This window comes from Oncorhynchus kisutch, linkage group LG4, assembly GCF_002021735.2.
Source record: "Oncorhynchus kisutch isolate 150728-3 linkage group LG4, Okis_V2, whole genome shotgun sequence".
In the NCBI taxonomy this organism is placed as follows: Eukaryota; Metazoa; Chordata; class Actinopteri; order Salmoniformes; family Salmonidae; genus Oncorhynchus; species Oncorhynchus kisutch.
The window spans coordinates 13,210,904-13,225,826 of record NC_034177.2 but is presented as its reverse complement, the minus strand read 5'-3'; the positions used below and the strand labels follow the sequence as shown (position 1 = coordinate 13,225,826).

Here is a 14,923-nt window from a genome sequence, read left to right as displayed (position 1 = left end):
CCAGAGCCTGGGGATCACCATCATCGGATACAACTCCTTAACCCGCGAAGGTAGGCCGATGCCCAATACCATGTCAACTCCTGGCTCCCTAGCCTTTTACCCTGAACCCAGGCCCCTAATCCTAGTCCCCTAGCCTTTTACCCTTACCCAGGCCCCTAATCCTAGTCCCCTAGCCTCTTACCCTGAACCCAGGCCCCTAATCCTAGTCCCCTAGCCTCTTACCCTGAACCCAGGCCCCTAATCCTAGTCCCCTAGCCTTTTACCCTGAACCCAGGCCCCTAATCCTAGTCCCCTAGCCTTTTACCCTGAACCCAGGCCCCTAATCCTACTACCCTAGCCTTTTACCCTGAACCCAGGCCCCTAATCCTACTACCCTAGCCTTTTACCCTGAACCCAGGCCCCTAATCCTACTACCCTAGCCTTTTACCCTGAACCCAGGCCCCTAATCCTAGTCCCCTAGCCTTTTACCCTGAACCCAGGCCCCTAATCCTACTACCCTAGCCTTTTACCCTGAACCCAGGCCCCTAATCCTAGTCCCCTAGCCTTTTACCCTGAACCCAGGCCCCTAATCCTAGTCCCCTACCCTGAACCCAGCCCCCTAATCCTAGTCCCCTACCCTGAACCCAGGCCCCTAATCCTAGTCCCCTAGCCTTTTACCCTGAACCCAGGCCCCTAATCCTAGTCCCCTACCCTGAACCCAGCCCCCTAATCCTAGTCCCCTACCCTGAACCCAGGCCCCTAATCCTAGTCCCCTAGCCTTTTACCCTGAACCCAGGCCCCTAATCCTAGTCCCCTACCCTGAACCCAGCCCCCTAATCCTAGTCCCCTACCCTGAACCCAGGCCCCTAATCCTAGTCCCCTAGCCTTTTACCCTGAACCCAGGCCCCTAATCCTAGTCCCCTAGCCTTTTACCCTGAACCCAGGCCCCTAATCCTAGTCCCCTAGCCTTTTACCCTGAACCCAGCCCCTAATCCTAGTCCCCTAGCCTTTTACCCTTACCCAGGCCCCTAATCATAGTCCCCTAGCCTTAACCCAGGCCCCTAATCCTAGTCCCCTACCCTTTTACCCTGAACCCAGGCCCCTAATCCTAGTCCCCTACCCTGAACCCAGCCCCCTAATCCTAGTCCCCTACCCTGAACCCAGGCCCCTAATCCTAGTCCCCTAGCCTTTTACCCTGAACCCAGGCCCCTAATCCTAGTCCCCTACCCTGAACCCAGCCCCCTAATCCTAGTCCCCTACCCTGAACCCAGCCCCCTAATCCTAGTCCCCTACCCTGAACCCAGGCCCCTAATCCTAGTCCCCTAGCCTCTTACCCTTAACCCAGTCCCCTAATCCTAGTCCCCTACCCTGAACCCAGGCCCCTAATCCTAGTCCCCTAGCCTTTTACCCTGAACCCAGCCCCCTAATCCTAGTCCCCTAGCCTTTTACCCTGAACCCAGCCCCCTAATCCTAGTCCCCTAGCCTTTTACCCTGAACCCAGGCCCCTAATCCTAGTCCCCTAGCCTCTTACCCTTAACCCAGTCCCATAATCCTAGTCCCCTACCCTGAACCCAGGCCCCTAATTCTAGTCCCCTAGCCTCTTAACCTTACCCAGGCCCCTAATCCTAGTCCCCTACCCTTTTACCCTGAACCCAGCCCCCTAATCCTAGTTCCCTAGCCTTTTACCCTGAACCCAGGCCCCTAATCCTAGTCCCCTAGCCTCTTACCCTTAACCCAGCCCCCTAATCCTAGTCCCCTAGCCTCTTACCCTTAACCCAGCCCCCTAATCCTAGTCCCCTACCCTTAACCCAGCCCCCTAATCCTAGTCCCCTACCCTTAACCCAGCCCCCTAATCCTAGTCCCCTAGTCCCTATTTGTACTCCGATCCTGTATTGTTGACTCTGTTTGAGATGTATTGTTTTGATGGTGTCTTGTCTCTCTATTCCCCTCTCCTTGGTCTCTCTCTCTCTGCTCTCTCATTCTTTCCTTCAGTCTGTCTCACTTTCTCCACCTCCCCTTCTCTCTCTCCTAGACGCGGTCGGGGTGTTTGTGAAGAACGTGGTTCCTGGGAGTGCCGCTGAGCAGAGCGGAAACATCCGGATCTATGACAGGATAATGGAGGTGAGACCATTAATCAGATTTTAATGAGCGCAACCCTCATTAACCCCAAGGTGTGTGTGTGTGAGAGTGAGAGAGAGCATTAGAGTGAATGAGTGAGCGAGTGTGAGAGAGTGTGAGAGAGTGAACCATACACCACACTATAACACAACCATACACCACACTATAACACAACCACACACCACACTATAACACAACCATATTGGGTCTTCATTGTCAGTTCAGATTTCTATTGAAAATCTGTTCTCACTGTCTTACCTGCTTAAAATAGAAAATTGTCAGAAACCCCCTGTCAGAGATTACGGGGACAAGGGTGAGAAGTAATTTTGGCCTGTTTCATTGTGCCAGCTGGACGGGGTGAGCCTGCAGGGCTTCACTAACCAGGAGGTTCTGGAGGTGATGAAGCAGACAGGCCAGACGGTCCTCCTCACCCTGGTCAGGAAGATGGCCTCGCCCAAACCGTCACTGGAGAGGTCCCTGGACAAAGGTAAAGACTACTAGTACTCTTTACCAGTTACCTGTGAGTGTGTATCACTCGTCCTACTAGAGCAGAAATACAGCCGGTATTATGTGTTTTGCATCACATAAGGATCTGTTTCACGTCAGGATGCGTTTTGCGTCACGTCAGGGTGCGTTTTGCGTCACGTCAGGATGCGTTTTGCGTCACGTCAGGGTGCGTTTTGCGTCACGTCAGGGTGCGTTTTGCGTCACGTCAGGGTGCGTTTTGCGTCACGTCAGGGTGCGTTTTGCGTCACGTCAGGGTGCGTTTTGCGTCACGTCAGGGTGCGTTTTGCGTCACGTCAGGGTGCGTTTTGCGTCACGTCAGAGTGCGTTTTGCGTCACGTCAGGGTGCGTTTTGCGTCATACCGGCTGTATTTCTGTATTTTGACATTTATATATATCTTGATAACTTGATTGCTGACATGAAAAACATTTTGGGACTATATCAACAATGGACTAATGAAACAAATACCAATTTGGTGGAATTTTCCTGTAAGACCAATGGACTTATTCAGAAATGCAGACTTTCATAAGGGTACATTGGTGGCTCGGGAAGTGCACCGGTGTAATTAGTGAAAGGACATCCCTAAACCCTCGGGAGTGTACATGTAACTGTGACAGGATGATAAGGTGGACACGAAGACAGGACCTTTTTAAACTACCATCCTAATAGATACATACTCCACTGTCCTGCAGTCCAATGAGTTCAACCTTCCTCCTGCCATCTGCAGTCCACTGAGTTCAACCTCCCTCCAGCCTTCTGCAGTCCACTGAGTTCAGCCTCCCTCCAGCCTTCTGCAGTCCACTGAGTTCAGCCTCCCTCCAGCCTTCTGCAATCCAATGAGTTCAGCCTCCCTCCAGCCTTCTGCAGTCCACTGAGTTCAGCCTCCCTCCAGCCTTCTGCAGTCCACTGAGTTCAGCCTCCCTCCTGCCATCTGCAATCCACTGAGTTCAGCCTCCCTCCGGCCTTCTGCAATCCACTGAGTTCAACCTCCCTCCGGCCTTCTGCAGTCCACTGAGTTCAGCCTCCCTCCAGCCTTCTGCAGTCCACTGAGTTCAGCCTCCCTCCTGCCATCTGCAATCCACTGAGTTCAACCTCCCTCCGGCCTTCTGCAGTCCACTGAGTTCAGCCTCCCTCCAGCCTTCTGCAGTCCACTGAGTTCAGCCTCCCTCCTGCCATCTGCAATCCACTGAGTTCAACCTCCCTCCGGCCTTCTGCAGTCCACTGAGTTCAGCCTCCCTCCAGCCTTCTGCAGTCCACTGAGTTCAGCCTCCCTCCAGCCTTCTGCAGTCCACTGAGTTCAGCCTCCCTCCAGCCTTCTGCAGTCTACTGAGTTCAGCCTCCCTCCTGCCATCTGCAATCCACTGAGTTCAACCTCCCTCCGGCCTTCTGCAGTCCACTGAGTTCAACCTCCCTCCTGCCATTTCTAATTACCATCCAGCATCAGAGGGGAAGATTACTATGACAAATTTGTTTACTACTCTATACATTCATTTTCAAAAAGTCTCGGGGGAAAGCATCCAAAGTTCTATGAACTAATTTCCTGTGACTTCTCAGATGCTTGCTGCATTGGTCACTTCATTGGCCATTGGTCAGCTGAGCAGTGTGACAGAGGTGATTTAGAAGAGGTTGAATCACTGTGGAACTCTTATCTCTCCTGGGCTCTTTGTTTCATTACACCGGTTAGGGAGAGGGATACAACACCCTCTGAGCTAACTGGAGACTGCTAACCTTGTAAAGTGAGCGGTCTGATTTCACACACTCACACACACACACACACACACACACACACACACACTCACAGTCACACACTCACAGTCACAGTCACACTCACACAGGCACTGGTGTTTTCCCTCATGTACAGTCTGCTTGACTTGTCGTACTTGGATGGCCCAGTGCCTTCAGAAAGTATTCACACCCCTGGACTTTTGACATATTTTGTTGTTACAGCCTGAATTTTGTCAACACACAATACCGCATAATGAAAACATGCTTTTATAAATTCTTGCATATTTATTGGATATAAAATACAGAAATATCTGATTTTACATAAGTATTCACACCCCGAGTCAGTACATGTTAGAATCAACTTTGGCAGCGTTTACAGCTGTGAGTCTTTCTGGGTAAGTCTCCAAAAGCTTTGCACACTTAGATTTTTTAGACAGCAAGGTGAATTTGTCTCCCAGTGTCTGTACAGCAGGGATCATCAACTATACTGAACAGAAATATAAACGCAACATGAAACAATTTCAATGATTTTACTGAGTTACAGTTCATATAATAAAGTCAGTCAATTGAATTAAAGGAATTAGGCCCAAATGTATGGATTCCACATGACTAGGAAGGGGCATAGACCCACCCACTGGGGAGCCAGGCCCAGCCACTGGGGAGCCAGGCCCAGCCCCTGGGGAGCCAGGCCCAGCCCCTGGGGAGCCAGGCCCAGCCCCTGGGGAGCCAGGCCCAGCCCCTGGGGAGCCAGGCCCAGCCCCTGGGGAGCCAGGCCCAGCCACTGGGGAGCCAGGCCCAGCCACTGGGGAGCCAGGCCCAGCCACTGGGGAGCCAGGCCCAGCCCCTGGGGAGCCAGGCCCAGCCCCTGGGGAGCCAGGCCCAGCCCCTGGGGAGCCAGGCCCAGCCCCTGGGGAGCCAGGCCCAGCCCCTGGGGAGCCAGGCCCAGCCACTGGGGAGCCAGGCCCAGCCACTGGGGAGCCAGGCCCAGCCCCTGGGGAGCCAGGCCCAGCCCCTGGGGAGCCAGGCCCAGCCCCTGGGGAGCCAGGCCCAGCCACTGGGGAGCCAGGCCCAGCCACTGGGGTTTATAGCTGTGATTGAAGAAAACAATGGAGGATAGATCAACAAGATTGTAGTTACTCCACAATACTAATCTAAATGACAGACGGAAAGAAGGAAGCCTGTACAGAATAAATATATTCTAGAACATGCATCCTGTTTGCAATAAGGTACTAAAGTAATGCTGCAACTAATGTGGCAAAGAAATGAACTTATTGTCCAGAATACAAAGCATTATGTTTGTGGCGAATCCAACACATCACTGAGTACCCTCTGTTAAAATGTTCAAACATGGTGGCGGATGCCTCATAATAGGGGCATGCTTGTAATCAGCAAGGACTAGGGAGTTATTCTAGGCTAAAAAGAAACAGAATAGAGCTAAGCACAGGCAAAATCCTAGAGGAAAACCTGGTTCAGTCTGCTTTCCAACAGACACTGGGAGACAAATTCACCTTTCAGCAGGACAATAACCTAAAACACAAGGTCAAATATACACTGGAGTTGCTTACAAGATGACATTGAATGCTCCCGAGTGGCCTAGTTACAGTTTTGACTTAAAAATCTATAGCAAGACTTGAAAATGGCTGTCTAGCAATGATCAACAACCAACTTGACAGAGGTGACGAGTTTAAAACAGAATAATGTGCGAATATTGTACAATCCAGGTGTGCAAAGATCTTTAGACTGATGGGTGTAATCGCTGCCGAAGGTGATTCTAACATGTATTATTTACCCAGGGGTGTACAAAAATACATTTGCACAAAATATTCCAAAAATCTGTTTTAACTTTTTCATTATGTGCTATTGTCTGTAGATGTGTGACAAATTCAGTCTGCAACAACAAAATGTTGAATAAGTCAAGGGGTTTGAAAACTTTCTGCAGGCACTGTACATGTCTCCCCTTTTCATATGTGTCTGGTGTTATCTAGTTACTGGATGGAACAAAAGAGGGTTATGATTTTGGAAAGAGATGTACGACGATCAGGTGTCCACATACTGTTGGTCATGTAGTGTATGTTTGTCTCATTTAAAGGTGATAGCTAGGGAAGTAACACCTGAAGCAGAAATACATGAGTTCTGTCCCAAATGGTAGTAAGTGTCAGGCGCACCGATTTTTGAGTGTGTCAAGAACCGCAAAGCTGCTGAGTTTTTACACGCTCAACAGCTTCGTGTGTCTATCAAGAATGGTCCACCACCGAAAAGACATCCAGCCAACTTGACACACTGTGGGAGGCATTGGAGTCAACATGGGCCAGGATCCCTGTGGAACACTTTCAACACCTTGTAGAGTCCATGCCCCGAGTGCAACTCAATATCAGGAAGGTGTTCCTAATGTTTTGTACACTCAGTGTATAGTGCACTTATTTTGAACAGAGCCCTATGGGCTCAAAGTAGTGTCCTAGGGAATAGTGTGCTGTTTGGGACAAATACCTGCGTTGTTATATGTATTAGAATCATTGAAAGTTGAAGATGTTGGAAACTGATTCTAGTCCATTCCACTGCAGAACAACTGTTGGCTGATGTCCACGTGGAGGTTTTGAGTGAGTCTTAACTGAAGCGCTGATTTGGGCTTTTTAGTTTTTACTGTAGTTCAGTGTAGTGGCACAATGAGCTGTCAATCACGTAGAACAATGTATGTCTGAACCATTGACATTCACAGTACATTACACAACACATTTGCAAAAAAATCTCTTATGGTAGTGCCACTGTGCCAGTACAGTAACTTAACACTTGAACCAGTCTGATTGTGCTTGTCCACCCTGACTCCCACGTCCACCCTGGCTCCCACGTCCACCCTGGCTCCCACGTCCACCCTGGCTCCACCGTCCACCCTGGCTCCACCGTGCACCCTGGCTCCACCGTCCACCCTGGCTCCACCGTCCACCCTGGCTCCACCGTGCACCCTGGCTCCACCGTCCACCCTGGCTCCACCGTCCACCCTGGCTCCCACGTCCACCCTGACTCCACCCTGGCTCCACCGTGCACCCTGGCTCCCACGTCCACCCTGACTCCCACGTCCACCCTGGCTCCACCGTCCACCCTGACTCCACCCTGACTCCCATGTCCACCCTGGCTCCCACGTCCACCCTGGCTCCCACGTCCACCCTGACTCCCACGTCCACCCTGGCTCCCACGTCCACCCTGGCTCCCACGTCCACCCTGGCTCCCACGTCCACCCTGGCTCCCACGTCCACCCTGGCTCCCACGTCCACCCTGACTCCCACGTCCACCCTGGCTCCCACGTCCACCCTGACTCCACCGTCCACCCTGACTCCACCCTGGCTCCACCGTGCACCCTGGCTCCACCGTGCACCCTGGCTCCACCGTGCACCCTGGCTCCACCGTGCACCCTGGCTCCCACGTCCACCCTGGCTCCCACGTCCACCCTGGCTCCCACATCCACCCTGGCTCCCACGTCCACCCTGACTCCACCCTGACTCCACCCTGACTCCACCCTGACTCCACCCTGGCTCCACCGTGCACCCTGGCTCCACCGTGCACCCTGGCTCCACCGTGCACCCTGGCTCCCACGTCCACCCTGGCTCCCACGTCCACCCTGACTCCACCCTGACTCCCACGTCCACCCTGACTCCACCGTCCACCCTGACTCCACCCTGACTCCCACGTCCACCCTGACTCCACCGTCCACCCTGACTCCACCCTGGCTCCACCGTGCACCCTGGCTCCACCGTGCACCCTGGCTCCACCGTGGACCCTGGCTCCACCGTGCACCCTGGCTCCACCGTGCACCCTGGCTCCACCGTGCACCCTGGCTCCCACGTCCACCCTGGCTCCCACGTCCACCCTGACTCCACCGTCCACCCTGACTCCACCCTGGCTCCACCGTGCACCCTGGCTCCACCGTGCACCCTCGCTCCCACGTCCACCCTGGCTCCCACGTCCACCCTGACTCCACTGTCCACCCTGACTCCACCCTGGCTCCACCGTGCACCCTGGCTCCACCGTGCACCCTGGCTCCACCGTGCACCCTGGCTCCCACGTCCACCCTGGCTCCCACGTCCACCCTGACTCCACCGTCCACCCTGGCTCCCACGTCCACCCTGGCTCCCACGTCCACCCTGACTCCACCGTCCACCCTGACTCCCACGTCCACCCTGACTCCACCGTCCACCCTGACTCCACCCTGACTCCCACGTCCACCCTGACTCCACCGTACACCCTGACTCCACCCTGACTCCCACGTCCACCCTGACTCCACCGTCCACCCTGACTCCACCCTGGCTCCACCGTGCACCCTGGCTCCACCGTGCACCCTGGCTCCACCGTGCACCCTGGCTCCCACGTCCACCCTGGCTCCCACGTCCACCCTGACTCCACCGTCCACCCTGACTCCCACGTCCACCCTGACTCCACCGTCCACCCTGACTCCACCCTGACTCCCACGTCCACCCTGACTCCACCGTACACCCTGACTCCACCCTGACTCCACCGTCCACCCTGACTCCACCGTCCACCCTGACTCCACCGTCCACCCTGACTCCACCCTGACTCCACCGTCCACCCTGACTCCACCCTGACTCCACCGTCCACCCTGACTCCACCCTGACTCCACCCTGACTCCACCCTGACTCCACCGTCCACCCTGACTCCACCCTGACTCCACCCTGACTCCACCGTCCACCCTGACTCCACCCTGACTCCACCGTCCACCCTGACTCCACCCTGACTCCACCGTCCACCCTGACTCCACCCTGACTCCACCGTCCACCCTGACTCCACCGTCCACCCTGACTCCACCCTGACTCCACCGTCCACCCTGACTCCACCCTGACTCCACCCTGACTCCACCCTGACTCCACCGTCCACCCTGACTCCACCGTCCACCCTGACTCCACCCTGACTCCACCCTGACTCCACCCTGACTCCACCGTCCACCCTGACTCCACCCTGACTCCACCCTGACTCCACCCTGACTCCACCCTGACTCCACCGTCCACCCTGACTCCACCCTGACTCCACCGTCCACCCTGACTCCACCCTGACTCCACCGTCCACCCTAACTCCACCCTGACTCCACCGTCCACCCTGACTTTCTTTCTTTCTCTCTTGCCTCTCTCTTCCTTCCCTCTATTTGTCTTTGCTAACTGACTGAAATGTATTGTAAATATTTAGGGTGTGTATTATATTCATCAGGGATGCCCATTAGCTGTTGCCAAGGCAGTTACTCTTCCGAACACATTAAGGCACTTGCGTCACTTCCAACTTTGTGGCAACAGTTTGTGGTGGGTATGTGTGTTCGTGCGTGTCCTCCGCCTGGCCCACAGATGTTCCTTCCTCCTTGACATCCCAAAACCATGTATTAGGCTATTTATTCAGTGAAACATTGGAGAGGAATTGCTCAGCGGCGAGTGGAAGGAACACCGTCCACCCTGACTCCACCCTGGCTCCACCGTGCACCCTGGCTCCACCGTGCACCCTGGCTCCACCGTGCACCCTGGCTCCACCGTGCACCCTGGCTCCCACGTCCACCCTGGCTCCCACATCCACCCTGGCTCCCACGTCCACCCTGACTCCACCCTGACTCCACCCTGGCTCCACCGTGCACCCTGGCTCCACCGTGCACCCTGGCTCCACCGTGCACCCTGGCTCCCACGTCCACCCTGGCTCCCACGTCCACCCTGACTCCACCCTGACTCCCACGTCCACCCTGACTCCACCGTCCACCCTGACTCCACCCTGACTCCCACGTCCACCCTGACTCCACCGTCCACCCTGACTCCACCCTGGCTCCACCGTGCACCCTGGCTCCACCGTGCACCCTGGCTCCACCGTGCACCCTGGCTCCCACGGCCACCCTGGCTCCCACGTCCACCCTGACTCCACCGTCCACCCTGACTCCACCCTGGCTCCACCGTGCACCCTGGCTCCACCGTGCACCCTGGCTCCCACGTCCACCCTGACTCCACTGTCCACCCTGACTCCACCCTGGCTCCACCGTGCACCCTGGCTCCACCGTGCACCCTGGCTCCACCGTGCACCCTGGCTCCCACGTCCACCCTGACTCCACCGTCCACCCTGACTCCCACGTCCACCCTGACTCCACCGTACACCCTGACTCCACCCTGACTCCCACGTCCACCCTGACTCCACCGTCCACCCTGACTCCACCCTGACTCCACCGTCCACCCTGACTCCACCCTGACTCCACCCTGACTCCACCCTGACTCCACCGTCCACCCTGACTCCACCCTGACTCCACCGTCCACCCTGACTCCACCCTGACTCCACCCTGACTCCACCGTCCACCCTGACTCCACCCTGACTCCACCGTCCACCCTGACTCCACCCTGACTCCACCGTCCACCCTGACTCCACCCTGACTCCACCCTGACTCCACCCTGACTCCACCGTCCACCCTGACTCCACCCTGACTCCACCCTGACTCCACCCTGACTCCACCGTCCACCCTGACTCCACCCTGACTCCCACGTCCAGCTGTTCTCTTTCTTTCTTTCTCTCTTGCCTCTCTCTTCCTTCCCTCTATTTGTCTTTGCTAACTGACTGAAATGTATTGTAAATATTTAGGGTGTGTATTATATTCATCAGGGATGCCCATTAGCTGTTGCCAAGGCAGTTACTCTTCCGAACACATTAAGGCACTTGCGTCACTTCCAACTTTGTGGCAACAGTTTGTGGTGGGTATGTGTGTTCGTGCGTGTCCTCCGCCTGGCCCACAGATGTTCCTTCCTCCTTGACATCCCAAAACCATGTATTAGGCTATTTATTCAGTGAAACATTGGAGAGGAATTGCTCAGCGGCGAGTGGTTAGCCATGTTAATTAATCAGGTACAGTACTGGAGCTCATGTCACAAGCCTTTGGGTTTTTACACACCGGGGCTGACAGAAAGCGAGAGAGACACACACACACCATGTAGGACTCAAACGCTTCCATGTGTGTGGGGAGTGGTTGTGGTCAGTCCAAGGGAGCTAGCTCTGAGGAGTTTCTCTTTACATCTTTACACTGGTAATGAACACGCAGCATAAATAATTCCTCCTTCATGTCCTGCTGCTGATTTCCCCCCAGGTTCACTGTAAAAAGTCCTACAGTACAGTTGTGGGGGAGCCGAACTCATGTCTGTCTCATTACTTCCTGGATCACAAGCAGCAATCTTGTTACCCTGTCAGTGTCCCAGGGTTGACTTCTCACTCAGTTAAGCTTAAAGGGAAATTCTGCCACCAGGGATCTGCGTAGACTATGTGAAAACAGCAGGTTTCTATAGTCTGTGGTTAAAAATACTGTATAATAAGAATGGTCCTAAAAAAAATGCTTCTCTGTGACAGGTAGGATTAAAAGTAAAAAACAATGATTTCTTAGCCCAAACAAGGTTTTTTTTGTTTGAACTTTTGCTGTTTTCTACAAAATGTAAATGTGCCGTTTTCACATATGTTGATGCTGGTATTGTGCCGGGGATGATGACAGTGGGGTTGTAAAGTGGTGTAATTGCCCTTAACAGCGAAGTTCCATTCAAAATACAATTGAACATGTTTTGTGTCGTTCCTCACGTCCCAGAGTTATTAACATGTGCATTGACACTGTCCTTGTGTCTTACAGGTGTGGAGGAGATATCTCTGTCTGAGCTGGAGCTGAAGGACAAATGGGAGCAGTCTCTGGGGCCACAGTACGATGATCTGGTGAGATTCTAACTGACAGCAGGAAATGAACATATGGACAGAATACCAACACACCATAGACAAACTCAGAGAAATCAGTCATGTCAATCAGTAACAGTTTGATTTGATATCAAGCGAGGTTTGATCATCCCATAGGGAAGGAATTATATAATTAAGCAATAAGCTATGAGGGGTTGTGGTATATGGCCAAATAAACCATAGCTAACATGCTGACCAGACCGCTCGCACACCCGCTATCACACGCATGTTGATTTTGTCCACCCACACCAGACGTGATCAAGACCCATGTTGCTATATCAAAATGAACTCTGAACCAACTTTATTCATTTCCGTCAATTTAGCTTGCTGTTGCTAACTAATTTGTCCTGGGATATAAAAATTGGGTTGTTATTTTACCTGAAATGCACAGGCCAGAAATGCACAAGGTAAACCAAGCTTGTTTTTCTAGTAATCTTTCTTCCTTCAGGCTTCTTGGAATTTTATATGATGGTTGCAACCAACTTTAAGGTGCATCACCACCACCAACTGGACTGGAGTGTAAACCTTAGTTCATCTTTCAATCACCCACGTGGGTATATGCTCCTAAAATACAATGAGATCAGTGTGGGTGCAATGATTGAATAACATGTATGTGTACATTTATTTTGCAATGCCTATGTACGCGTCAGCATGTAAGGGCTGATCTTGACGCGGATACAGCCTGTTGCCGTGGTATATTGGCCATATACCACAAACCCCCGAGGTGTTATTATTCCTATTATCAACTGGTTACCAATGTAATTAGAACAGTAAAAATAAATGTTTTGTCAGCCAATCAGCATTCAGGGCTCAAACCACCCAGTTTATAATGACCATTGTTTGTGTGTTTTCCCTCCCAGGTGGTTGAACTGGACCCTGTTATTGAAGATGATGCTGAATTACAGAATTACTCCAAGGTGACCACCAGTTACCATCAAATATTGTTATATATATCAAACACAGTTCCCTTTGACAAAACCACCCCAGTTATCACAGGGATGTTAAAGAATGGCGCCGGAGGGGGATGGCTGCCATTTACGGGCTCCCAACCAACTGTGCTATTTTGTGTGTTTTCTCACATTGTTTGTAACTTATTTTGTACATAATGTTGCTGCTACCGTCTCTTATGACCGAGAAGAGCTTCTGGACATCAGAACGGCGATTACTCACCTCGAACTGGATTAAGATTTTTCCCTTTAATGAGTCTAAAGCAAAGGACATACTGTTTCTCCGAGACCAGGCCCAAATCCCCATCATTCGCATGAAGAACAGGAGGTACAGGGGGTGGAGTTCGATGTGCCTTGTGAAAATTTGTTGGTGAGTGGGTAAGAATAAACTGGATGAGGTCCGTTCGAGACTATCCTACCAGCGGGACATTAAAACTGTGATATCTGATGTTTCGCCAAGTTGTGGCTGAACGACGATACGGATAATATGGCTGGGTTTTCCTGTCAGGACAGAACGGCTACGTCCGGTAAGACGAGGTGTGTCTATTTGTCAATAACAGCTGGTGCGCAATGTCTAATATTAAGCCTTGAGGTATTGCTTGCCTGAGGTAGAGTACCTCATGATAAGCTCGGTTTGTTATTTTTGATTAAAACAAAACCACTATTCATTAAATACGAATATCGAACTTGTTGATGCCACGAAGCGGTTAGCTTTTAACAGCTAGGACCTTTAACTTTGTCCCAGAATCCTGCTTAACAGACAGGTTAAAGCCTGCTTGACAGAGACGCTACGCTGCCATCAAGCTAACGAAGTTGCTACCAGATGAGTTTTCCATTGGAGCCCTCTTTGTCTGGAGAAATAAATGAACGGTTCCTGCGCTGTAGGAGCTGTATCTACTACGCTTTGTTTCTGGACCAACTGAATCACTCAGAGTTCCGATGTGGCAATTGTTTGCTTGCCGAGGATTATAGGCTTGAGGTGGCTTCCTTTGATCACGCAGATCACCAGCTTACGTAAGAAACTGGGGAAAACGCAGAGTGGAACATTTACATTTTCTGCGCTGGTGGCTGGACTGCGTTCGCGCATGTTGGATGTAAACAACAAATATTTTGGCCGTCCTAGATCTTCCTGCACCTTCATTGCTGGGGGTGCCTGTGTCTTGTCAGCCGCAGTGCCTACTACTACGATTTTGAAGTCGATATCGCCAACCTTACGTCCCTGCTCTGGATCTCCATCTGACACAGGACTGCGCCAGGAGAAATGGGCTCAAGTTATCCTTCTTCCTGCCCGTCCATAAAGGGTTCTCTGAATTCTGTAAAGCAAGGGTGTGGTCTGATTTCCTTGTCATTCTTGCCAGCTGTGATTTTGGGCAGCTCCATGGTAAGTGACTGTTTTTGCACCAGGAACAATGTCCTATCCCGGAGCTTGAGTAAAGGACGTGGGTTTTAATGACATGAAGGGTAGCTCTGAACAGTTGAAACTGGATTTTAAAGAGCCGATTGACTCTCTGCTAGACCCATCTGGCCCTGTTCCCTCTCTGAATCATGGCATTAAATGCTTAAGCAGGATTATTTATCTTCACAACTGGCTATGTGATTAATGCAGCTCACTGCGTATAACTTTTGTTGACAATTTCAATACCTTTTGGAAACAAAACACGTTTTATAAGGAGGATGGTATCCACCCAAATCATTTGGGTTCCTGGATCCTTTCACAGCATTGTAAGGCTGCATTGAGACAATGATTTATCAATGACCCAAACCCAGCTCAGCTGATCCCTACCATTGTGACGTGGAGTTGTCATAATCCTTCAGCAAATGTACATTACACCAGAGGCGTTGGTAGACACAATCTTCCCAGTAACGCAATGAAAACAAGTAAGCATCCCAGAAGAAAAATGCTCACAATAGCCCACTTTAA

The 14,923-nt window shown here is 52.3% G+C and overlaps 1 protein-coding gene across 1 annotated transcript; it reads right to left on the bottom strand.

The window, feature by feature from the left end:
* Positions 1–6,308: 6,308 nt before the first annotated feature.
* Positions 6,309–11,297, bottom strand: LOC116373922 (fibril-forming collagen alpha chain-like). The gene is made up of 4 exons (XM_031822232.1): positions 11,274–11,297; positions 9,767–10,330; positions 7,102–8,777; positions 6,309–6,315 (listed from the first exon to the last, which is right to left on the bottom strand). Exons 1-4 carry the CDS (start codon positions 11,295–11,297, stop codon positions 6,309–6,311), a joined length of 2,271 nt encoding a protein of 756 aa, XP_031678092.1.
* Between the last annotated feature and the right edge of the window lie 3,626 nt (positions 11,298–14,923).